This window comes from Somniosus microcephalus, chromosome 7 (assembly GCF_052327205.1).
Source record: "Somniosus microcephalus isolate GS21.2 chromosome 7, FLI_Smic_1.0, whole genome shotgun sequence".
NCBI classification, from domain to species: domain Eukaryota; kingdom Metazoa; phylum Chordata; class Chondrichthyes; order Squaliformes; family Somniosidae; genus Somniosus; species Somniosus microcephalus.
The window spans coordinates 81,226,542-81,253,356 of NC_140993.1; the positions used below are offsets into that span (position 1 = coordinate 81,226,542).

The 26,815-nt window shown below is 45.6% G+C and overlaps 1 protein-coding gene across 4 annotated transcripts in view; it reads left to right on the top strand.

Annotated features, from left to right (window-relative positions):
• The first annotated feature begins 906 nt into the window (after window positions 1–906).
• The window catches only part of triqk (triple QxxK/R motif containing), a 130,084-nt gene continuing 104,175 nt past the window's right edge, over window positions 907–26,815 (top strand). For all 4 annotated transcript variants that reach the window (XR_015078987.1, XM_085992675.1, XM_085992673.1 and 1 more), the window contains exon 1: window positions 907–1,001. Coding sequence is in view for 3 of the 4 variants with exons in the window: in XM_085992675.1 (XP_085848801.1) it covers window positions 907–1,001 (95 nt within the window). In the remaining variant the exon portion in view is untranslated. The remainder of the gene's footprint in view (window positions 1,002–26,815) is intronic.

The window sequence follows — 26,815 nt, forward strand, 5'->3', positions numbered from 1 at the left end:
TCTTCTTCCTGCAGCTTCTTCTGGTAGAATGCAGGCTGTACACCTGCTTTTACTGGTCGCAGCTGTTTCGGACATACCTGAACTCAAGCAGTTGAAAAATCATCAAAAATCTGAGCCGGTAGGGCTACCTTTCTTGCGCATGCAGCTGATCTGTCAAGAGGATGCCGGTTTTCAGCGCATGCGCTTTGTATGCCTGAAACCGACACTTGCGAGGCCCCCACGGGTGTGTAGACAGCTCGTACACACCCGTAGGGAATCAGAAAATACAGCCCATGATTGGCAAACACGAGCAGTGATTATTAACTGCCTTTGAAGGTTATAGAATCATAGAATAGGTACAGCGCAGGAGGCCAGTTGGCTGTTGAGCCTATGCCAGCTCTCTGCACGAGCACTTCAGCTAGTCCCGCTTCCCCGCTCTTTCCCCGTAGCTCTGCAAATTTTTTCCCTTCAGGTACTTATCCAATTCCCTTTTGAAAGCCATGATTGAATCTGCTCCCACCACCCTTTCAAGCAATGCATTCCAGATCCTAACCACTCGCTGTGTAAAAAAGTTTTTCCTCATGTCGCCTTTGGTTCTTCTGCAAATGTCCTCTGGTTCTCAACCCTTTCGCCAACAGGGTCAGTTTCTCTCTATCTACTCTGTCTAGATCGCTCATGATTTTGAACACCTTTATCAAATCTCCTCTCAACCTTCTCTGCTGTAAGGAGAAAACTCCTGCTTCTTCAGTCTATCCACGTAACTGAAGTCCCTCATCCCTGGAACCATTCTCTTAAATCTTTTCTGTAAATTCTTCATGTATGTTTTTTTTTAAATGAGTTACATTCTACAGAAATGAGGGCAGTCTGCCTACAATAGACAGATGTGGGAATTGCCCTGCCAGGCGTGGTTACCTCTCCTTTGTAGGCATGGTGCGGTGCTCAGACCGGAAATGCGAGCGCGAGGCGTATCTGGGCAAGGTTCTGGAGCGGCGGAGGAAGGAGCAGTCTCTGTGCGGGAACGGGTACTGTTTGACTTCACTTATTTTATTCAACGCCGAAAAACGGAATCAAACACACAGGTCGCCTGCTATTTGCCGCCTGCGATGCAATCCCTATTCCTGCGAAGGCAATATTATTTTCACTCGGGTTTATTTACACGAATCCTTAGGCGAAAGGGGCGGGACAGAAGGAGCCCGGCCCCGCGATGCTGCTTGCAGCTGGTTGGACGCTGTGGGCACATGTTAGTTTTTCATTGGCTGGCTCTAACGTCAATTTGGGCTGGTTGACTCGGAAGCAACGTTGACAATTTTTTGTTTATTTAATGAGTGGAGTTCGCCAAGTTTGTTGCGTTACTGATGTGCAATGAGAAGCATTTAATTATACCAAGTTAGGTGTTTTAGGACGGTGGGGGGCGTATAGTGGTAAAACGTGCAGTCATTCTTTAGCAAATCATTTGGTTTCAAATACCACAGGTACATGATATACTAATTAGAACTGCATTCTTTTATCTGCATGCTTGTCAATCTAAAAAAGAGCGAACTTGCATATATAGTATATCAAACGTTTGAAATCATTTTGCACAATGCGTTACTTAGAAGTGCAGGCACGAGGGTTGCCATCTATGTTCCAATTCCAACATATTCCTGGAGATTTGATCACGTGATGTTCAATCATGTGCCTCAGAAGTGAGGATTACAACATAGAATCTACAGCATAGAAACAGGGCATTCGGCCCAACTAATGTTTACATTTCACTGGAGCCTCCTCCCACTCGAATTCACACCCTGCCCCTGTATCCCTCTGTTCCCTTCTCATTTATGCTATCCGCCTCAACCACTCCATCTGGCAGCGAGTTCCACATTTTCACCACACTCGGTAAAGAAATTACTTCTAAATCACCCTTCACACACCTTTGTAGACTCAAGCTCTTGTTTCTCCAGCATTTCCTTGTTGCTCAGATCCTTAACGACAACAATTACTTGCATTTATATAGCGCCGTTAACATAACAAAAATGTCCCAAGCCATATCAAAGAGACATAAGGCAAAATTTAATGTCGCGACGGAGATGTTAGGAGTGGTGAGCAACGGCTTGGTTGAGGGTCTTAATGAAAGAGATGAGAGGTGGAGAAGCAGCTGACCGAATGGTCTCAACTTTAGTGACATTGGGGATCAGTTTAGTAGTTCTTCTGTGCACTGCCTCCAGCGCTTGAATATTTCTCATTTCCTCATGACTAGAACTGGATGCAGTATTCAAGATGCGGTCTAACCAGCGCACTATAAAGTTTGATCATTACCTCCTCTGACTTATATTCTACTGTTTTGGCTTAGTATTTAGACATTCTATTGGTTTTGTTGATTACTACTCTGCATTGGTTAGATATATTTAGCATTGAATCTACTAGAACTCTTGGGTTTCTTTCAGCTTCATCCTTGGCTTTTCAACACCATTCATGTCGTCTGTCTCGTCCAATTCATTTTGTAATCACTGAGCCTTGAGGTACCCCACTCTGTACCCCCCCAAAATTCTGATATAACTCCTCTAATGAGTACCTGTACCCTAATCTTCAGCCAGCATCATAATCATTCCCCACAGCTTTGAGCTTAATTAATACCCTTTCATATGGAACTTTATAAAAAACCTTTTGGAAGTTGGAAAGGCTTACCACAGTCCACTTGGATTGACATGTCCTCATCTAGGAGGTTGGTCAGCTTTCAAAGTTACTTAACTTAACAGATGTTGCACTTGCATGTAAATTATAATAAAACTAGAGGAAATGGTAGCATAGTGGTTATGTTACTAGACTAGTAAATCAGAGGCCTGGACTAATGATCCAGAGACGTGAGTTCAAATCCTACCACGGCAGCTGGGGAATTTTAATTCAGTTAAATAAATCTGGAATAAAAAGCTAGTATCAGTAATGGTGACCATAAAACTATCGGATTGTCGTAAAAACACATCTGGGTCACTAATGTCTTTTTAGGAAGGAAATCTGCCGTCCTTACCTGGTCTGGCCGATGTGACTCCAGACCCACAGTAATGTGGTTGACTCTTAACTGCCCTCTGAAATGGCCTACCATACCGCTATGAAAAACAATGATAAGAATAAAACCAGACAGACCACCCGGCATCGACCTCGGCACCGGCTACAGACACGACAACGGCACACCCAGCCCAGTCGACCCTGCAAAATCCTCCTCACCAACATCTGGGGACTTGTGCCAAAATTGGGAGAGCTGTCCCACAGACTAGTCATACTCAGAATCATACCTTTCAGCCAATGTCCCAAACTCCTCCATCACTATCCCTGGGTATGTCCTGTCCCACTGACAGGACAGACCCACCAAGGGTGGCGGCGCAGTCGGGAAGGAGTGGCCCTGGGAGTCCTCAACATTGACTGCGGACCACATGAAATCTCATGGCTTCAGGTCAAGCATGGGCAAGGAAACCTCCTGCTGATTACCACCAACCGCCCTCCCTCAGCTGATGAATCAGTACTCCTCCATGTTGAACACCACTTGGAAGAAGCATTGAGAGTAGCAAGGACACAGAATGTAATCTGTGGGGGACTTCAGTGTCCATCACCAAGAGTGGCTTGGTAGCACCACTACTGACCGAGCTGGCTGAGTCCTGAAGGACATAACTGCCGGTCTGGACCTGCGACAGATGGTGAGAGAACCAACCCGAGGGAAATACCTACTTGACCTCATCCTCACCAATCTACCTGTTGCAGATGCTTCTGCCCATGACAGCAGTGGTAGCAGTGACCACTGCACAGTCATTGTGGAGACAAAGGCCTAGAAATTCAGTTAGGGGCGCCCAGCTCGCCTGGGCGCCGGAATTACCGCTGCGCGCGGAGCCACTTGCGCCAGTGGGATATTCAGTTTCAGCGCCCCAAGTGGAAGCCGGCCGCTAAACAAGGGTTTCGGCGCCCCGCTTGGGGCGCTGAAACTGAATATCGGCGTGCAAAGTGCCGCAGCGCCACCCGCTGCGGCACGGCAGCCTGCAGTACTGCAGGCCTTCCTCTCACTCTTAAGGGGGAGGTGCCTGCAACAGCGCGATCCCCGCTCGCGAGTGCCGGCAAATGAGCCCGGCACCAAGGAGAAGTGCCGGGCTCTCTGGAAACAGCCGGCAATGCCGCGGGGGGGGGTGGTGTGTAGGAGGCCGGGGACGGAGGTGCGGGCAGGCGGCCGCCGAAAAAGCGGCCGGCCGCACCTCCACCTTAACTCGCCCCACTACCGGCACAGGTAGGCCCCGTGTACCGGTCGCTGTTTGCGGCCGGCGCGGGGGAGGCGGCAGCGACCAAATATGGCCAGCGGGGCGATAGCGGGGCGCTGCGCACACCGATGACGCCATCGGTGGCGGCGCAGCGCTACTGGCTAACGCCGCCATTAGCGCCTCGCTAAATATCGCGGTAGGTTTGCACAGTGGCGCAAAAGCCCTCTTTGGGCGCAAACTGGTGGCGCAGGCCACTGAATTTCTAGGCCAAAGTCCCGTCTTCACACTGAGGACACCCTCCATCGTGTTGTGTGGCACTACCACTGTGCTAAATGGGATGGATTCAGAACAGATCTAGCAGCTCAAATCTAGGCATCCACGAGGCGCTGTGGGCCATCAACAGCAGCAGAATTGTATTCCACCACAATCTGTAACCTCATGGCCTGGCATATCCCTCACTCTACCATTACCATCAAGCCAGGGGACCAACCCTGGTTCAATAAGGAGTGTAGAAGAGCATGCCAGGAGCAGCACCAGGCATACCTAAAAATGCGGTGTCAACCTGGGGAAGCTGCAACACAGGACTATATGCATGCTAAAAAGCGGAAGTAGCATGCTATAGACAGAGCTCAGCGATCCCACAATCAACGAATCAGATCAAAGCTCTGCAGTCCTGCCACATCCAGTCGTGATGGTGGTGGACCATTAAACAACTAACGGGAGGAGGAGGCTTCATGAATATCCCCATCCTCAATGATGGTGGAGCCAGCATGTGAGTGCAAAAGACAAGGCTGTAGCATTTGCAACCATCTTCAGCCAGAAGTGCCGAGTGGATGATCCATATCGGCCTCCTCCTGCGGTCCCCACCATCACAGAAGCCAGTCTTCAGCCAATTCAATTCACTCCATGTGATATCAAGAAACGGCTGAGCGCACTGGATACAGCAAAGGCTGAGGGCCCCGACAACATCCCGGCTGTTGTGCTGAAGACTTGTGCTCCAGAACTAGCCGCTCCTCTAGCCAAACTGTTCCAGTACAGCTACAACACTGGCATCTATCCGACAATGTGGAAAACTGCCCAGGTATATCTGTCCACAAAAAGCAGGACAAATCCAATCCAGCCAATTACTGCCCCTTCAATCTACTCTCAATCATCAGCAAAGTGATGGAAGGTGTCGTCGACAGTGCTATCAAGCGGCACTTCCTGCTCATTGATGCCCAGTTTGGGTTCCACCAGGACCACTCAGCTCCAGACCTCATTACAGCCTTGGTCCAAACATGGACAAAGGAGCTAAATTCCAGAGATGAAGTGAGAGTGACTGCCCTTGACATCAAGTCAGCATTTGACCGAGTGTGGCATCAAGGAGCCCTAGTAAAACTGAAGTCAATGGGATTCGGGGGCAAACTCTCCACTGGCTGGAGTCATACCTAGCACAAAGGAAGATGGTTGTGGTCGTTGGAGGTCAATCATCACAGCCCCAGTACATTGCTGCAGGAGTTCCTCAGGGCAGTGTCCTAGGCCCAACCATCTTCAGCTGCTTCATCAATGACCTTTCCTCCAACATAAGGTTGGAAATAGGGATGTACGCTGATGACTGCAGTGTTCAATGCCATTGGCAACTCCTCAGAAAATGAAACAGTCCATGCCCGCATGCAACAAGACCTGGACGACATTTAGGCTTGGGCTGATAAGTGGCAGGTAACATTTACGCCACAGAGTGCCAGGCAATGACTATCTCCAACAAGCGAGAGTCTAACCACACCTCCTTGGCATTCAACGGTATTACCATTGCCGAATCCTCCACCATCAACATCCTGGGGGGTCACCATTAACCAGAAACTTAACTGGACCAGCCACATAAATACTGTGGCAACAAGAGCAGGTCAGAGGTTAGGTATTCTGCGGCGAGTGTCTCAGCTCCTGACTCCCCAAAACCTTTCCACCATCTACAAAGCACAAGTATGGAATATTCTCCACTTGCCTGGATGAGTGCAGCTCCAACAACACTCAAGAAGCTCAACACCATTCAGATAAACCAGTCCGCTTGATTGGCACTCCGTCGACCATCTTAAACATTCACTCCCTCCACCACCGGCGTACCGTGGCTGTAGTGTGTATCATCTACAAGATGCACTGCAGCAACTCGCCAAGGCTTCTTCGGCAGCACCTCCCAAACCTTTACCACCTAGAAGGACAAGGACAGCAGGCGCATGGGAACACCATCACCTCCAGGTTCCCCTCCAAGTCACACACCATCCTGACTTGGAAGTATGTCGCCGATCCTTCAGCACTGTGGGGATACCTTCACCGCACGGACTGCAGCAGTTCAAGAAGTCGGCTCACCACCACCTTCTCAAGGGCATTTAGGGAAGGGTAATAAATGCTGGCCTTGCCAGCGACGCCCAGATCCCATGAATGAATAAAAAAAATCTCAGCTCCCCATGACTGATCCTGGAATGGACCACAAGACACATATTGTAGTAATATCTTAAATATGTAATTTAAAAAAAATCACCACTTCAATCCCACTCACTGTTTTACTTCCAAATCCTGGCAATCCCACACATTAAGTGGCATGAATGCTTAAAGTCAGTTAATATATACACAGCAGGAACATCCTCTTTATATCTCAAAAAAGAGATTGTAATGAGTCTTGAAGAAAATAGGTCCCTAAGACAACTTGGCATACCACAGAAATATCCTTTGAAAATAAAAAAATTTATAAAAGCTGCACTTTATTTTTCATGTTAAATCGTATTTAATAAAAATTGATTAAGAGAGTGGCCAAAACTGTGGCAGATGGAGTTAAATGTGGGGAAATATGAGGTTACCAACTTTGGACCTAAGAAAGATTGATTAGAATATTTTCTAAATGCGAGAAGCTGGGAACTGTGGAGGAGCAGCGAGATTTAGGGGTCCAGGTACAGAAATCACTAAAAGCTAGTGGACAGGTGCACAAAGTAATTAAGGCCAGTGGAATGTTGGCCCTTATCTCAAGGGGGCTGGAATACAAAGGGGTAGAAATTATGTTAGTTATGTAAAGCTCCGGTTAGACCCCATTTAGAGTACTGCGTTCCGTTCTGGGCAGTGCACCTCAGGAAGGATATGTTGGCCTTAGAGGGGGTGTAGCACAGATTCGCCAGAATGATACCTGGGCTAAAAGGGTTAAATTATGAGCACAGGCTGCATAGACTAGGCTCGTATTCCCTTGAGTCTAGAAGATTAAGGGGTGACCCAATTCAGGTGCTTAAGATGATCAAAGGACTTGATAGGGTAGATAGAGAGAAACGATGTCCTCTGGTGGGGGAATCCAGAACAAGGGGGCATCACCTTCAAATTAGAGCTAGGCTGTTCAGGGGTGACGTCAAGAAGCACTTCTTCCAGTGCAAATCTGGAACACTCTTCCCACAAAAAGCTGTTGTGGCTAGGGCGATTGAAAATTTCAGAAGTAGATTAATAGATTTTTGTTAGGCAAGGGTATTAAGTGTTACGGAACTATGGTGGGTAGATGAAGTTAATATACAAATCAGCCATACTGATTGAAATGCGGAATAGGGTGAAGGGGCTGAATGGCCTACTCTTATTCCTATGTATGCTAGTTGACCTCATATGGTGTTGCGCATAGTAAGTCTAAGAATATGGTCACTCTCTTTCCTGTGTCTGTGTTGCTTTTTCTCTCTCTCTCTCCTCTGGTTTTGTCTATTTTCTTTTTTTTTTGCTTTTCTGTGTCTTTCTTTGCTTTCAGGCGGGAGGCGGTGGGTGATATAGTGTAGTGGAAAGAGGACTCCAATAGCTGTAGGCTGAATTTAGGTTGGGGATTGCCGGGGAAATATGGCCCTTAGCATCTCCCTTACTATCTCCCCCAATGACTCAGTTTTCCTCCCATTCCATTGTGTCCCCTACCACTTCAACTTTCCATTCCCCTTCCTATCACTTTCTCCAAAGGTTGGTGGAGAGAGGCCAGAGACCTCTCACTCTCTCACCCAGTTTCCTCCTCGACTCTCCCTTCTACCCTATCTTCCTCTTTGTTTACCACAAACTGGTTTTGTTTGCTTTCAAAATGTAACTTTTTGTTAAGAAATGAAACCAAATTAGGGTAAGAAAATCTCTTATTGAGTCTTTCTTTCTGTCTGTCTCATTCCTCCTATTGACAGATGTAAGCAATTAGCATTGACATTTTGTAATTGTCAACAACAGGTGAGGTAATTAGCTAGTTTCAAAATTCAACTGCTCATGAAGAGCAAGACGCTTTCTCCCCCTCAACCTGCTGTCGCCTTCTTTCCAACCCTCGTGTCTCTGTCTCTTGCACTTTCTAAGATTTATGGAGCAAAAAGTAAAGGCTACAACAGGTATACAGTCAGAACTCTGCAATTCTTTTCCCCACACACAGCCTCTCTTTATTTAAAAAAAGTTATGAACTTTACCTCAGTAAAACTTTGAAATTTGTCCTCTAACTTTTCTTCAAATAATTTTGCAATTTTTTGGGGGCAATAACTGCTAGAAGCTAAAGGGGAAGAATAGGCCCCAGTAGAGCTGAATGAACAACACTGAGGTAACTGCACATGGCCTGGCTGCACAATCCGAAATTCAGCTCACAACGTCACAGTTCTGGACAAAAATATCTAGTTCAAGCCCAGGGTTGTGGGAGAGGCAGAGGCCAGCAAATAAAAACTTGAATGAAAACATTAAGAGACAAAAAAGACAATTCAATTGATAAAGTCAATTATATTGCAAAACATTTTTATTGTGTTGGTTAAACTTTTATTTTGCATTTAATTTCAGTTATTGAGGAACAAATGGCAGTTGAAATACATTTTCAGAAAATATTTTGAAAGAATCATGGGAACCCAGTGGTTAGATTTACAATTAGAGGGACAGGTTTATGCTGGTGTTTTCTATTGTAAATGTGAATGTAGGATTTCATAATTGAAAAAGCAGACATGAAATTGATGTAGATGTAAGATTTTCATATTCTCTCTCTTCCCGTCACCTTTTTTCAGATAAACACTATGTAATGAAATCTGTTTGTCTTGATCCTGTATTCATTTTGCATTCATGTATATTACCCTCCCCCACTGTGTATAGTTTCACTTCCTCTTTCCCGACTAACCTGGGAGGTTCCAGGTCTTGGCTCTTGGCTCCGCCCCTGACTTCTCTTACATAAAGATCCCAGGATCTGTATGACTCATTCCTGTGAACCAGTCGGCGTGTTGAGATGTTAGCTCTGATCTTAGTGATTAAAAGCCAACTTGTTTAAGTCTATAACTTCTAGTTTTGTGGTTATTGAAGGCCCATCACACTAATTAACACAACTATAGCTGACTGTCCGAAGTTATTAGCTTAACTTAATACTTTTCTGCCTCAAGTTCACAAGTAACCAACTGTGTAAGACTGTAATGTCTGCTTGTGCTAGCCTCCAATTCTGCCTTTGAATTGGTTTGATTGGCTCAGCCTTTTCCTAATGGTGAGAGACTGGAAACTGTGGAGGAGCAAAGGGTGTCCATGTGCACAAATCACTAAAAATGAGTGCACAGGTAGGGAGGCAACTCAAGCTGAGTGCAGGAGAGTGAGAGAGTGCATAAGAGCAGCGAGCGTGCATAAGAGCAGCTCGAGTCCTGAATGTAGTTCAAGTACAGAAAAGCTTGATGTTCCATTAGAATAAGCCTGGCAGAGGAAAGAAAGTACCAGAATAGATCCCTGCACGCAGGAAGGAACCACAGTAGAGAGTAGAGAGAGAGAGAGGCCTACAGTGAAATTGAGGAAGCTAACTTGTATGAACGCATTCAAGCATAGAACCAGGCAGACAGGCTTCTAACTACGATGTTCTCTTTATTGGTAAAATGGCTGACTGCTGCTTTCCCGGGTAATTCCCATAATGCAATGCACATTACATTACCGTATTAACTGGTGTTAAACTCGCACATTACATTACCGTATTGACTGGTGTCAAACTCGCAATCAATACACGACATCCCCCTTTTCCTTGGAAACAAACTTGCAGTTTACAAACAGTTGCTTACAATAACACTGCATAACTTATTTGGTTTATAAACTTTTTACAAACTTGTGTCTTACCACACAACTAAATAATTCCCAGGTTTAAACATTTAACATCACCCATGCAGTTCTTGCACAGTTTATGTTGTGACATAATCAGACAGTCTTTGGGGTTTCCTTTTAACCCTTTGAGGTCTGGCTGTATTGGGTATGTCTGACATGTTGGTGTCAGTGGATATTGCCTGTGTCACAGTGGTATGTGTGTCAGGGTCTACTATACTGTCCTCAGTCCCTTGTGTTTCCTCCTGCTCATGGAGTGTCTCCTTTGGTCCATTGGTTCTGTATTTCTTCACAAACGTAGTGTTTCTCGAGTAGCGTGCTCCGTCTGGAGATTCTACTACTACTTGACTCCCTGTTTTACTCAAAACTTTGTGCGGTGTGGCATTAAAAGGAGTGGTGAACTTGCCCACTTTGTCCTGCCGTACCAGCACCGTGTCGCCAACTTCCACCTCTGAGTATTGTGTTCTCCGCTGTTCATCTACGTACAGTTTGGACTTGCCTTTTTGTTCTGCGTCCCGGTCACGTACTTCCATGTCTGCGCGCGACTCTGTGATGTCTGGCAGCTTTCCCCTCATTTTCCGTTTAAAGAGCAGCTCTGCCGGGCTCTTTCCTGTCGTGGCATGGTCAATGCTCCTGTACACAATCACATATTTTCTAAGTTCACGTTTCCAATCTAGTCCTTCTGACTGAGCAATTCTGATTCTCTTCATCAGCGATGCATTCTGGCGCTCGACTTCTCCGTTAGCCTGAGCCCATTTTGCTGTCGTTTTCAGGTGTTTGATCCCGTTGTTTTCACAATATTCTTTGAATAATTCAGATCTGAATTGGGGACCATTATCAGATTTGCAGGTGATTGGCAAATCATGACGGCTGAAGATTGACTCTAGACTATCAATAACCTTCTCTGTTGTTGTGGAGGTCATGATGTCGTATTCATAGTAGCGACTATAATAATCAACTACCACAAGAAGGGAGTGGTTGGATGGCAAGGTTTCCAGTAAGTCTATAGCTACATCCTGCCAGGGGCCCTCCGGTAATGGTGTTGGTCTCAACGGTTCAGGTGGGTCGGGTCTGGCTAATATCTGACAGCCGTGGCACGCTTTACAGTGTTTTTCAGCTGCCTTGTCCATGCCAGGCCACCAAACCTTGGTTCTGAGATGTTGCTTTGTTCCAACTATTCCCAAGTGTCCTTCATGTGCTAACACCAGGGCTCGTGCGTGTAACACTGTGGGTAGCACGATGCGTGTTCCCCGAAGAACTAGGTACCCCACTATGCACAGCTCGTTTGCAATTGCTGCATAAGCTTTACAGTTCTCAAAATGTCCGTTTGTGATTGCCTTCCGTACCTCAATCAGCTCTGGGTCGGTAGCAGAGGCTTCCTCCACCTCTCTAGTAGTGAGTGCTTTTGGTGTCGCACTCACAGCTACAAATCTCACGTATTCATCTGAGCCATGAGAATGTCTCTCCTGTTTTGCTGTCTTCCCCAGCAATCGTGACAGTGGGTCTGCAATGTTTTGCTTGCCTGGAATGTGTATCACCTTGAAATCGTACGGCTGTAATCTAAGTACCCATCTCTCTATACGGGCACAGGGTTTAGAGTTTGACAACACAGGGTTTGACCAACACCAGTTTGCCTATCGTGCAAACAGATCAATGGAGGATGCAATCACAACTGCTCTACACTCGGCACTGAATCACTTAGATGGTAAGGAGACCTACATCAGAATGCTGTTCATAGTCTACAGCTCAGCATTCAACACTATTGTCCCCAACAAGCTGGCCACCAAACTCCAAACTCTTGGCCTGAACACTTCCCTCTGCAACTGGACCCTGGACTTCCTAACAAACAGACCCCAGTCTGTCAAATTAGGTAACCACACCTCCCCCCCCCCCCCCCTGACCCTGAACACGGGGGCCCCACAAGGATGTGTGCTGAGCCCCCTCCTCTACTCCCTCTTCACCCACGACTGTGTGGCTGTTCATGGTTCCAACACCATCATCAAGTTTGCGGATGATACCACGGTAGTAGGCCAGATCACCAACAACGATGAGTCAGCCTACAGGGAGGAGGTCCAGCATCTCGTGAAGTGGTGCGCCGATAACAACCTGGCCCTTAACATCAAGAAAACCAAAGAAATCATTGTGGACTTCAGGAAGTCTAAAGGCGGAAGTCACACCCCCATCCACATCAATGGGGCTGTGGTGGAAAGGGTGGACAGCTTTAAGTTCCTCGGAGTCCACATCACAGAAGACCTCTCCTGGTCCCTTAATACCTTCTCTCTGGTGAAGAAGGCCCAGCAGCGCCTATATTTCCTAAGGAGGCTGAAGGGATGTAACCTGTCACCCCTGATCCTCTCTAACTTTTACCGCTGCACAATAGAGAGCATCCTGACGAACTGTATCACAGTATGGTATGGCAGCTGTAGCTACTATGACCGGAAAGCCCTGAAGCGGGTAGTCAAAACTGCCCAACGCATTACCGGCACCCGGCTACCGACCATAGAGCACATATACCAGAAACGCTGTTTACGGAGGTCACGGTCCATCATCAAAGACCCTACCCACCCCAGCCACAGTCTGTTCGCCCTCCTGCCATCTGGGAGACGCTACAGATGCATTCGCACCCGTACGACCAGATTTAGAAACAGCTTCTTTCCCAGGTCTGTCATCCTACTGAACTCCACAAATAAACTCTAAAGCCTGCACATCTGCCAATGCACTTTATCATGGTTATGTTTATGTTAATGTATTACAAGCCAAATGTATGTTGAATGTTTAAATGTCTTAATCTAAATGTACACTCTCTGGAGCCGCAAGCCTACATTTCGTTGTACTGCACTTGTGCACTAACAATGACAATAAAAGTTGATTTGATTTGATTTGATATCACTTGTAATGGTTTATGGTCAGTTACCAAGTTAAATTTTCGGCCATACACATATGGATGCAGCCTCTCACAAGCCCATCTCACAATCTGTTAAACTACGACTTACATAGCATATTGGCACCTCTTGTCCCTGTTGGTCCTGAACTAGTACTGCGCCTAAACCTACAGGACTGGCATCTGCTATCACCTTGGTTGGTGCGTCCTTATCAAAATATGCTAAAGTGCCGGCTCTGGCCAACTCTTCCTTGAGTGCACTGAATAACTGTTTCTGTTGTGATCCAAATTTAAATGGTGTGTCTTTTCTCGTCGGGCGTCGCAGTGGCTCTGATAGCGTTGCAAACTGCGGGATGAATCTGCTACTGTACCCAAGGAGTCCCAAGAAACTCCTCACCTCTGTAGCATTCTCTGGTTCCCGAGCTTCTGCCACCGCTCGCACTCTCTCTGCTGTTGGTCCGATGCCCTTTTCAGACAACAGGATTCCCATGAAAATCAATCGGTCCATGTTGAATTGGCACTTCTCTGAGTTTAGTGTCAGTCCACTTTCCATTAGTCTGGTCATGACAGCGTGCAGGCGTCTGTCGTGCGTTTCCTGGTCGTGTGCATGCACGATAATGTCGTCTGAGATGTTTTCAACACCCTCTATTCCAGCTAAGGCATTAGCTATCTCGTGCTGATATTGCTCACTAGCTGAAGATACACTGAATATCAGCCTCTTGTACCTGTATACTCCGTTATGTACTGCAAACGTTGTGATTTCTCGTGACTCACGGGTCAGTTCTAGTTGGTGATAACCCCATTTCAGGCCTAGCTTACTAAACACCGTCGAGCCATTCATACCCTGGAGTATCTCATCAACGGTGGGGATTGGATATCGTTCCCTCACTATTGCCTGGTTTGCTCGTCTCATGTCTAGGCATAACCTTACATCCTTATCTGCTTTTGGTACAATAACCACAGCATTTACCCATGGGGTGGGACCAGTTACAGGTTCGATAATGTCCATGTCCCTCAATTGTTTTATTTTGGCCTCTACTGCCCCCCCCTTAAGTTGAATGGTATACGCCTGAGTGGCTGGGCCACAGGCTTCACTTGTGGGTCGATATACAAACTGATCTGTTTTGTGTTCAGCCTTCCTACTCCCTGGAACACCTTTGGATACCGCTGTTCTAGTAGCTGTCTTGCATCTACCACAGCTGAGACATCTGCGCCTATTTTTAAAACTCCCAGTTTCATGGCTGTCTCCCTTCCTAGCAACAGCTCTCCATGGCCTTTAACCACAATGAACTCCGCCTGCTCAGTTCTCTTACCTATTGTAACATAGAAACATAGAAGATAGGAGCAGGAGTAGGCCATTCGGCCCTTCGAGCCTGCTCCGCCATTCAATGAGATCATGGCTGATCATCCAAATTCAGTACCCTGTCCCTGCCTTCTCCCCATATCCCTTGATCCCTTTAGCCTCAAGAAATATATCCAACTCTTTCTTGAATATATTTAATGAACTGGCCTCCACCGCCCTCTGTGGCAGAGAATTCCACAGGTTCACCACTCTCTCTGGGTGAAGAAATTCCTCCTCATTTCAGTCCTAAATGGCTTACCCCTTATCCTTAGACTATGACCCCTGGTTCTGGACTCCCCGGCCATCAGAAACATCCTTTCTGCATCTAGCCTGTCCAGACCTGACAGAATTTTATAGGTTTCGATGAGATCCCCTCTCAATCTTCTAAACTCCAGTGAGTATAAGCCCAATCGACACAATCTCTCCTCGTACGTCATTCCTGCCATCCCAGGTATCAGCCTGGTGAATCTTCGCTGCACTCCCTCCATGGCTAAAACGTCCTTCCTCAGGTAAGGTGACCAAAACTGCACACAGTACTCAAGGTGTGGTCTCACCAAGGCCCTGTACAACTGCAGTAAGACATCCTTGTTCCTGTACTCGAACCCTCTTGCTACGAAGGCCAACATACCATTTGCCTTCTTAACCGCCTGCTGCACCTGCATGCTTGCCTTCAGCGACTAGTGTACAATAACACCCAGGTCTCTTTGCACTTCCCCTTCTCCCAATCTATTGCCATTCAAATAATAATCTGCCTTCCTGTTTTTGCCACCAAAGTGGATAACCTCACATTTATCCACATTATAGTGCATTTGCCATGTTTCTGCCCAATCACCCAACCTGTCCAAATCGTACTGGAGTTTCACGCCATCCTCCTCACAGCTTACCCTCCCACCCAGCTTTGTGTCGTCTGCAAATTTAGAGATATTACATCCAATTCCCTCGTCCAGATCATTAATATATATTGTGAACAGCTGGGGTCCTAGGACCGATCCTTGCGGTACCCCACTAGTCATTGCCTGCCACTCGGAAAATGACCCGTTTATTCCAACTCTTTGCTTTCTGTCTGCCAACCAGTTCTCTATCCAAGTCAATACCTTGCCCCCAATCCCATGTGCCTTAATTTTGCATGCTAATCTCTTTTGTGGGACCTTATCGAAAGCCTTCTGAAAGTCCAAATACACCACATCCACTGGTTCTCCCTTATCTATTTTACCAGTTACATCCTCAAAAAATTCCAGTAGATTAGTCAAGCATGATTTACCTTTTGTAAATCCATGTTGACTTTGTCCGATCCTGTCACTGCTTTCCAAGTGCTCTGCTATTACATCTTTTATAATAGACTCTAGCATTTTCCCCACTACCGATGTCAGGCTTACCGGTCTATAATTCCCTGCTTTTTCTCTACCACCTTTTTTGAATAGTGGGGTAACATTAGCTACCCTCCAATCCATGGGTACTGTTCCAGAGTCTATCGAGTTCTGGAAGATGACCAGCAATGCATCTACTATTTCTAGGGCCGCTTCCTTAAGTACCCTGGGATGTCGACCATCAGGCCCTGGGGATTTATCGGCCTTCAGTCCCATCAATTTTCCGAACACCATTTCCCTACAAATACTGATTTCTTTCAGTTCCTCCCTCTCATTAGACCCTATGTTCCCCGGCATCTCTGGGAGGTTATGTGTGTCCTCCTTTGTGAAGACAGAACCAAAGTATGTATTTAGTTGGTCTGCCATTTCCTTGTTTCCCATTATAAATTCCCCTGATTCTGACTGTAAGGGACCTACGCTTGACTTCACCAATCTTTTTCTCTTCACATATCTATAAAAGCTTTTACAGTCAGTTTTTATGTTCCTTGCTAGCTTACTCTCATATTCTATTTTCCCTTTCTTAATTAATCCCTTTGTCCTCCTTAGTTGACTCCTAAACTGCTCCCAATCCTCAGGATTATTGCTTTTTCTAGCCAATGTCCTCTCCTTGGATCTTATGCTATCCCTAATTTCCCTTGTTAGCCACGGTTGAGTCCCACATGCGAATACACCTTTAACTGACAGTGGTCGGCTAGAAGCATAAGAGAATAACTTTCTCTCTGTCTTAGCGACATGTGACTGACACTTAATGTGTTCTGACTTTAATCCTTCCCATGTATTCTCATCTATCACATTACTAGTTGCACCCGAATCAATTAACATTCTCAGGTTTACTCCCCCCCCACACAAAAGGTAAGTCTCTCTGTCACATTATTTCCAGTAACAGCCAATGGAAAGTCATTTTGTTCCTCTACATTGTTGAAACTGTGTTTCTTTGTACCCTTTGTGCGGCATACTTTGGAGAAATTATCCTTTCCCTTGCACTTATGACATGTTGTCTGCGTGCTGGGCATTTCGGATCTCTGCCCATGTGGTCTGTGTGTCCACATCTGTAACATTTCCTTTTGTTCCTATCGCCATACCCCTTTGGTTTCTCTGTCGAGCTTTTCGCATAATACCCTCTTTTTTGAGTAACACGACAAACAGTATCTGTCTCCGCCTTCTCTGTACATGACATGGCTGACATCTGCTCCTCGACGTTTTCACATTGTGAGGCCAATTGTAACGTGCGGGCGAGCGTTAGACCATACCCTTCCTCTAGCAATTTCCTCCGCACATAGGCTGATGTGCACCTACTCAGGATAGCGTCTCTTATTTGATTATCTGCATCCCCCTCAAAAGCACAGTCTTTAGCAGCCTGCCGCAAGCGAGTAGCAAATTGTTGCACAGTCTCGCCTGTCTTCTGGGACAACTTATGAAAAGTCTGTCCAGCAAATGCTGCATTGACCTGGGGCACGAAGTAGTGATTCAAAGCACTAATCGCCGCCGTGTAGTCTGCTGGTTCTCCTGTGTCCGGTAGAGTCAAAAAGATATCCTGGACATCTGGTCCTGCTCGGTGTAGAAGTAGAGCTCTTCTCCTCTGCTTTGTGGCAGCTGTAGAGGTATCGTCGATAATGAGTCCTTTGCTGTTGGCATAAAGCTCAAAAGACGTTAACCACCTCGTCCATCTTGGACCCAACGTGGCTGGCTCGGTGAAACATGCATAATTTTGAATGCCGGTCTTCTCCATCCTAGCTAACTAAAACTTGGGCAACTACCCATTTAAAATGATTCCTTTCGTTATCCTCGTCGCCAATGTTGTATAAACGCATTCAAGCATAGAACCAGGCAGACAGGCTTCTAACTACGATGTTCTCTTTATTGGTAAAATGGCTGACTGCTGCTTTCCCGGGTAATTCCCATAATGCAAGGCACATTACATTACCGTATTGACTGGTGTCAAACTCACAATCAATACACGACACTAACCTGAACAACTTTTTTACAAACCTTCCAAGTTGGAAGATGTACTGAGAAATGTAATGGCTCACAGCATCTTTCAACAATATGGTATAGTTTGTGGACTTGAAAGTTGCATGATAATACAGTAATCATGGGGACTTTAATCTACATATAGACTGGGCAAACCAAATTTGCAGTAATAGTGTGGAGGATGAATTCATGGAATTTTTGCATGATAATTTTCTGGATCAGTATGTTAGGAAACAGGCTATTTTAGATCTAGTATTGTGCAGTGAGAAAGGGTTAATTAATAATCTTGCAGTAGAGGGGCCTTTAGGGGAGAGTGACCATAATGTGATAGAATTTTATATTGAGTTTGAAAGCGATTTAGTTAAATCCGAAACTAGGGTCTTAAATCGAAACAAAGCAAACTATGTTCACTTACCTTTGTTTCTGCTTACAGACTTCAGCCGCTGTGGCACCGGAGTCTCGACATCTCCATTGTAGAGATCACAGACTGGCTGTTGGATCCTCCGATCCAACAGTCATCTGATTTCTACAAAGTAGAAAGGTTTGATGAGTCCTGAACACAAGGACTCATCAAACTACACAGAATGCCAGTGTTTGATAGCTTCACAGAGCTGTCAAACGATGACATTTCTTCTTTCAAAAATTCTTGACAGTTGACACGTCATACGTTGACGTGCTCTGTCACTGACTTCCCCCTAATTGGCCTGCTGAGTCCGCCGGGCAGGCTTAACAAGCTCAATCAGGGTTGGCCAGAGGCTGATGGAGGTGGGACTGAAACCAAGCAAGCAGCAGTCCCGCCTCCAACACGTCTCCATTCACAAAATCCAGCCCTTTGTGTCTGTCTTCACGGAAGAAAACGCAAAAACTTCCCGGAAATAGTGGAGAACCAAGGGCCTGGCGAGAATGAGGAACTGAAAGAAATTAGTATTAGTAAAAAAATAGTACTGGAGAAATTAATGGGACTGACAGCCGATAAATCCCCTGGACCAGATGGCCTATATCCTGAGGTTTTGAGGTGTCTATAGAGATAGTGGATGCATTGGTTGTCATTTTCCAAAATTCCATTGATTCTAGAAATGTTCCTATGGATTGGAAGGTGGCAAATGTAACCCCGCTATTTAAGAAAGGAGGGAAGAGAAAAAACAGGGAACTACAGACCAGTTAGCCTGATGTCAGTAGTAGGGAAATCCTAGAATCTATTATTAAGGACGTGGTAACAGGGCACTTAGAAAATAATAATAGGATTGGGCAGAGTCAACACGGATTTATGAAAGGGAAATAATGTTTGACGAATCTGTTAGAGTTTTTTGAGGTTGTAACTAGCAAAATAGATAAGGGGGAACCAGTGGATGTGGCGTATTTGGATTTTCAGAAGGCATTCGATAAGGTGCCACACAAGAGGTTATTAAACAAAATTACGGTTCATGGGATTGGTGGTAATATACTAGCATGGATTGAGGATTGGTTAACAGACAGAAAACAGAGAGTAGGAATAAACGGGTCATTTTCGGGTTGGCAGGCTGTAACTAGTGGGGTACTGCAAGGATCAGTGCTGGGCCTCAGCTATTCACAATCTACATCAATGATTTGGATGAGGGGACCAAATGTAATATATCTAAGTTTGCTGACGATACAAAGCTGGGTGGGAATGTAAGTTGTGAGGAGGATGCAAAGAGGCTTCAAGGGGATATAGACAAGCTAAGTGAGTGGGCAAGAACATGGCAAATGGAATATAATGTGGAGAAATGTGAGGTTATCCACTTTGGTAGGAAAAATAGAAAAGCAGAGTATTTTTTAAATGGTGAGAGATTGGGAAATGTTGGTGTTCAGAGGGACCTGGGTGTCCTTGTACACAAATCACTGAAAGTTAACATGCAGGTACAGCAAGCAATTAGGAAAGCAAATGGTATGTTGGCCTTTATTACAAGAGGATTTGAGTATGAGTAAAGACATCTTGCTGCAATTATATAGGGCCCTAGTGAGACCACACCTGGAGTATTGTGTACAGTTTTGGTCTCCTTACTTATGGAAGGATATACTTGCCATAGAGGGAGTGCAACTAAGGTTTACCAGACTGATTTCTGGGATGGGGGGATTGTCCTATGAGGAGAGATTGAGTAGACTAGGCCTATATTCTCTAGAGTTTAGAAGAATGTGAGGTGATCTCATTGAAACATACAAAATTCTTACAGGACTTGACAGGGTAGATGCAGAGAGGATGCTTCCCCTGGCTGGGGAGTCTAGAACCAGGGGTTACAGTCTCAGAATAAGGGGTCGGCCATTTAGGACTGAGATGAGGGGAAATTTCTTCACTCAGAGGGTGGTGAATCTTTGGAATTCTCTACCCCAGAGGGCTGTGGAGGCTCAGTCATTGAGTATATTCAAGACAGAGATCGATAGGTTTTTGGATATTAAGGGAATCGAGGGATACGGGGATAGTGCAGGAAAGTGGAGTTGAGGTAAAAGATCAGCCATGATCTTATTGAATGGTGGAGCAGTTTCGAGGGGCCAAATCACCTACTTCTGCTCCTATTTCTTATGTAAAAGAGGATTAGTCCTGGCCTAGAACCAAGGTATTAGGTAGAGAGTTATCGAGCTGTGTATAATTTTATAAAAACACTCCAGCTCTTTGAAAAAAGGGAGGGAAAATAGCTAAATTAAATTAAAATATGAAAGTAAACACTAAAGGGCACTCAGAACAGGAGTTCATTGCAACAGTGCCAACACTTCAAAAATGACTTCATTGGCTGTGGGATGTCCGGTGGTCGTTAAAGGCACTATATAAATGCAAGTCTTTTTTATAACTTTGTAAAGTCTTAAGGATGTATGATATACTGTGAAAGTAAACTGTGCTATAGTACACCTGAAGTTTAGAACATGAGCATGTACTTTATAGCATAACCTTTTGTTAGGCCACTCCTGTTCTGAGTGCCCTTTAGTGTTTACTTTCATATTTTAATTTTATTTACGTATTTCCCCTCCCTTTTTTGAGAGAACTGGAGTGTTTTTATAAAATTACTGTGCAAAATCATTAAAATGGATTGGTATATGTGGTATGCATCTGCAGCCAGTCGAAGCTAGGAAGACTGAGGGTTGATCCAGTCATGACTAAATTAATCTTCTGCTGTATCTGTCAAGAAAATGTTCAATATTTAATTTGTTAACAGAATATTCAGTGGCTCGACTACTAACATGAGTTAGTTATGTTAGCAGTAACCTAATGGTCAGGATCATCATTAAAGTGGCTTAGCAAATAATGACAGACCAGAAGCAAAACAAAAATGTAGGTAGGTGCAGTGGCAAAAAACTGAAATCCACGATCACAAACAATAGTCTTATCATACTCCTGTGCAGTACATCTGTTCCAGGACATGCCTGCCAGCCATATAACTCGTGGAATTATTTTACATAGTTGGTCATCAGGTTCTGCCAAATTTCAGTCAACACAACAAAGTCCTAAATTAGCTTATGATTAATGGAATAGAACCAAGTCTCTTGAAGCTGGTACTTGAATAGTGCAGCAGGAAAGTGTACTGTTTGGCATAGGCCATTAATTAAAACAAATGAATTATTTGGATCTGGGCATCGTTCGCAAGGCCAGCATTCATTGACCATCCATAGTTTCCCTTGAGAAGGTGGTGGTGGGCCTTCTTCTTGAACCGCTGGATCCATATGGTGAAGGTACTCATGGTACTCCCACAGTGCTGTTAAGTATGACGTTCTTAGATTTTGACCCGGCAACAATGAAGGAACAAAGATATATGTCCAAGTCAGGATGGTGTTATTGTGCTAATGCGCTGTATCATCAGAGGCTTAGTCTGGTGTAGTCGTGAACTTTTAAATCTCTTGGAATGGCCACTGCCTGTTTGATCTGCTGCTGCTGCTCCAGGGGATGGAATGTGGCTGTAAATGGCAATTCTTCCAATAGCTTTGCGAGACCAGGCGTCACATAATTGTGAGAATTCCTACATGGTAGCAGGTAGGAATCACATAGCACTGAGAGGAAAAGTGCCAGTGAGAACTGGGTGGGGTGGGGGGGGGAGTGCCAGAATGAATTAAGAGGAGCAAGGAGGATGAAAGTGCTAGTGTGAACTAGGGAAAGGTGGGAGAATGCCAACATGAACTGCGGGGGGACGGTGCTAATAAATGGGAGGGGAAGAAGAGTGCTGGTGTAAATTGAGGGCGTAGAAGGAGATGGAGAAGAGTGCCATTGTGAACTGGGGAGGGGGATGAAGAGTGCTCTTGTGTCACAGTGACAGCCATATATATAATTTTAAAACTGAGTGACAATACATAATCACAATAGTCCAAAATTTGTCTCTGATAGAAATGAGAGGAAAATTCTCACAATGTTTGGCCCAATCTTCCACTATACAAGTGCTGAAACTTTGGTATACCTGCAACTTAATTTATGACAAGTCCATCTCCCATTGCACTCTTTCAGTGTAACTACATGTTGTAGCTATATATTCAAGGATGTTCCTAAACTCAGCTTATTTTTAAGGTTGTGCCAGTTTTTTTAAACTGTTGCTGAGCCCTTGCTAGCTTTCCAGGTCGGCACATATGCTGCTGTTCCTGGCTGCCGCTACTACCTGGCACTGCTGTTTCTCATAGGTTGTCACTTTGTTATGCAAGTGAAAATTCCTGGTTTTGCAATAAATTAATCCAGGAACAAAGTAACAACATTCAGTAGAAGCTGTGGCCAGAACTAGTCGCATGCATGCCAACCCAGAGAACTAGGAAAAAAACTGACTAGCACTGAGGAGCAAATCAAGTATCCGTGAAGGGGGTGGGGAAGACTGACTATTTAAGTAGCTCTTAGGGAAGTAATGGACTGGTTGGTATTGTTAGATCCGGGTATATTAATGTTGTGTCCTTCAATAATCAGACAAAGACTGCAGGGAACAATCAACAGGTGTTTACTGAATGAGGGTTCAAACTGCAACTGACTGTACAGATCACTACTCAGGGTTTATATACAGGTGTGGTCACTGTCGGTACTACAGGATACAGGAGCTGTAAAAAGTAGTTCTCCCCCTTAAAGGTACGTACATTACAATTCCTCCCCTTTTAGATTAACAGTACCATAACACTCATTTAACAATTAAATATCAAACTAATTACAATTAACACTTTTAACATGCAACATTAACTGGAAATAGTTTATTTATAAATTCAGTCTTTGGGGAGGCTTCCTGATTCTTTCTGGATAACGCCTTTCCCGAGTGTCTCGCTCTTGGTGCGGAGGCGATTCTAACACCCTGTCGTCAGTTGATTCATCAGCTTCCAATGCTATTGTTTCTGAGGTAGATGCGACCTGTACGTCGGGTTCCTCACCAGGTATGTATGGCCGAGACATGGGGTTGACTCGTTCCTGTGACTCTAGGATCTGGTCAGCATGGCGTCTCACAATGTTCTCCCCAACATCCACTGTGTACATTAGTGGCCCCTGCCGTGTGCATATCGTTCCTGGTTGCCATTTCTCTGTTCGGTAGTCGCGGGCCAAGACTGGTTGCCCTACATTGAAGCTCCTTGTCGGCTTCTCATTGATGTGCTGGAATTGCTTATTCTCAACATCTCTTCGTACATTTGGTCTGAGCAAATCCAGACGAGATCTCAACCTTCGGTTAAAGAACATCATGGCTGGGGCCTGGTTGGTGACTGCATGTGTCGCATTTCTGTAGGCTAACAGGAAATTGTCCACCTTATGCTGCAGTGGAATGTCGTCATCGCACATGGCCTTTACTGCTTTTTTAAAGGTTTGTACGAACCTCTCAGCCAATCCATTTGTGGCTGGATGATACGGGGCGGATGTGTAATGCCTGACCCCATTCCTTTTTATAAATCTTCGAAACTCTTCGGACACAAACTGTGGTCCGTTATCAGAGCAAATCTGCTCTGGCAAGCTGTTCCTGGCAAAAATGGTCCGTAGGACTGCAATAGTTTTCTCCGTGGTGGTGGAGGACATTTTGATGACCTCAGGCCATTTCGAGTGCGCATCCACGGCTATTAAAAACATTGAGTCCATGAATGGACCAGCAAAATCAATATGCACCCGTTGCCATGGAGATGAGGGCCACTCCCATGGGTGTAGAGGGGCATGTGGTGGTCCATTTTGGACCTTCTGGCATCCTGAGCAGCTCTTTGTCAGGTCCTCGATTTGCTGATCGATCCCCGGCCACCACACATAAGCCCTAGCAAGGCATTTCATTTTCACCCCTCCCAGATGACCTTGGTGAAGCTCATTGAGCACTCTCTCCCTTAACTTGGGTGGAATTACCACTCGGGATCCACACATCAAGGTCCCTTGGCATACTGACAGCTGTTCTCTTCTGGATGAGAATGCTGGCAACTGTGAGTCGCCATGTGCTGGCCATCCCTTCACCGTCAAATCATATACCCGAGACAATGTCGGGTCATTTCGGGTCTCCTTCTCTATGCCAGCGTTAGTTACTGGCAAGCATTCAATTATAGTCGAATGAAATATTTCGACAGGATCCACTGCTGGTGCTTCCTCCGCAGTAGGCAGTGGCAGGCGTGATAGCCCATCAGCGTTTCCATGCTGTTTTGTGCCCTTATACTCGATATCATATTGGTGCGCCCCTAGAAAAAGGGACCATCTTTGTAGCCGTTGCGCAGTCATCACCGGAACGCCCTTCTTTGGATGAAAGATGGAGACAAGTGGTTGGTGGTCAGTCAGCAAGGTGAACTTCTGCCCGTGCAGATAGTGATTGAACTTTTTCACTCCCCACACTAGGCTGAGGGCCTCCCTGTCAATCTGGGCGTAGTTACGCTCGGCTGAGGTTAGTGACCGAGACGCAAAGGCTACTGGCCTCTCCGAGCCGTCCGGGAATTTGTGCGACAGCACCGCTCCAATGCCATAGGGTGATGCATCACACGCCAACCGAATTGGTAGTGCTGGGTTGAAATGAGATGTGATCAATGCTTTGCTCTTCTGGAAAGCTCGTTTACATTCGTCACTCCACTTCCATGGTGCCCCCGTTTGCAGTAGGGTGTTCAGTGGGTGTAGTACGGTAGACAAATTCGGCAAGAACTTATGGTAGTAGTTCACCAGCCCGAGGAACGACCTCAGTTGTGACACATTTTCTGGTGCTGGAGCCTTGACTACTGCCTCAATCTTTTCAGGGGACTTATGTAACCCCTCTTTATCAATAACGTGGCCACAATACGAGATCTGCTCCTGGAAAAACTCGCATTTGTGGCGATTAGCTCGGAGCCCATATTCCTTCAATCTAGTGAGCACCTGCTCCAGGTTGGCGAGGTGATCACTGTCATTTTCGCCCGTGACCAGGATGTCGTCCAAATAACACTGGGTCCCTGGAATCCCTTGCAGGACTTGTTCCATTGCCCTTTGCCAAATAGCCGGAGCTGATGCTACCCCGAACACCAGCCGGTTGTATTTGTAGAGACCTTTATGAATGTTGATCGTGAGGTACTGTTTCGAGGCATCTTCTACCTCCATTTGCAGGTACGCCTGGGCCAGATTAATCTTAGTGAAGCGTTTCCCTCCAGATAGCGAGGCAAAAATATCTTCAATCCGCGGAAGCGGATATTGTACAGTGTGAAGGACTGGGTTCACTGTCACCTTAAAGTCCCCACAGATGCGAACCTTCTTTGGTTCCCCAGGCATATTACTCAACGACCTCTTCATTACAGGAACGATGGGTGTAGCCCACTCGCTCCAGTCCACTTTGGACAGTGCTCCTGAACGTTCCAAACCTTCCAGCTCTGCTTCGACGGCTGGGCGGATCGCATAAGGTACCAGTCTGGCCTTAAAAAACTTTGGGCTTGCATTTTCCTCTATATTGATCATCGCTGTTATGCCTTTTAGTGTTCAGAGTCCCTGCTGGAACACTTCTTGTGCGTCAGTTAGCATTTTTCACAGTCGTCCAGGTGTGACGTCGTCATCCTTTTTGGCATCTACAGTCAGTGCTTGTATGGAATGCCAATCTAGCTGTATCTTCCGGATCCATTCACGTCCTAGTAGTGGTGGTCCTCCATCTGGCAATACATATAGGTCCATTTTTGGTGTTTCCTTGCCGTTATATATAACGTTCACCCTTATTTTTCCGTTGGGGTAGACTTTTTGCCCTGTGTACGTCTTCAAGACAATCTTTGTATCTCTCAAGGGTATATGTGAGAATAGCCGCTTGTAGTCCCTTCGGTTTATGACTGTTAGGGCTGATCCTGTGTCCAATTCCATTTTCACTTGGACTCCTGCTGTCTTGAGCGTGACCCAGATAGTTTGGTGATCCTCCGTTTTGATCACATTGTGTAGTTTCAGACTACCCAGCTCCTTGCTTCCGGAGTCTGTATCACTCTTCTGTTCGTCTGAACTACTCTCCGTCACCTTATGTACCTTCTTGTACTTCTCCTGTGGAGATTTCTTGCTGCTGGTTTTCTTTCCCGACCTGCAGACTCTTGCTATGTGTCCTACTTTTCCACACTGCACACTTTGTCCTTGAACCAGCAATCATTATGGTCATGTGTTGTTCTGCTGCAGCGATAGCACTTCACTGTCCCGTATGACATTTCATTTGTGCCATATTCTTGCGGTCTCCGTTGTATCTCTGCAGCGCCCCGTGCGGCTGCTTCGTGTGATACTGCCATGCTGAAAGCCTTGTCCAGCGTAAGATCCTTTTCTGATAGAAGCTGTTTCTGGGTTCCTTCACTTTGAAGCCCACACACAAACTTGTCCCTTAAAGTATCTGCTAGTCCTGTTCCAAACTGGCAGTGTTTCGATAGCTTGCGCAGTTCCGTTAAATACTCAGCATTACTTTCATCTTTATGCTGGTTCCTTTTGTGAAATTTAAATCTTTCTGCTATCAACAGCGTTATGGGGTTTAAGTGGTCCTGTAGGATTGACACTATGTTTTCAAAATCCTTTTCTACTGGCTTCTCTGGGGTTACTAGGTTTCGTAGTAAGCCATACGTTTTTGCACCCATTGAATTCAACAATACCAGCGCTTTCTTGTATTCT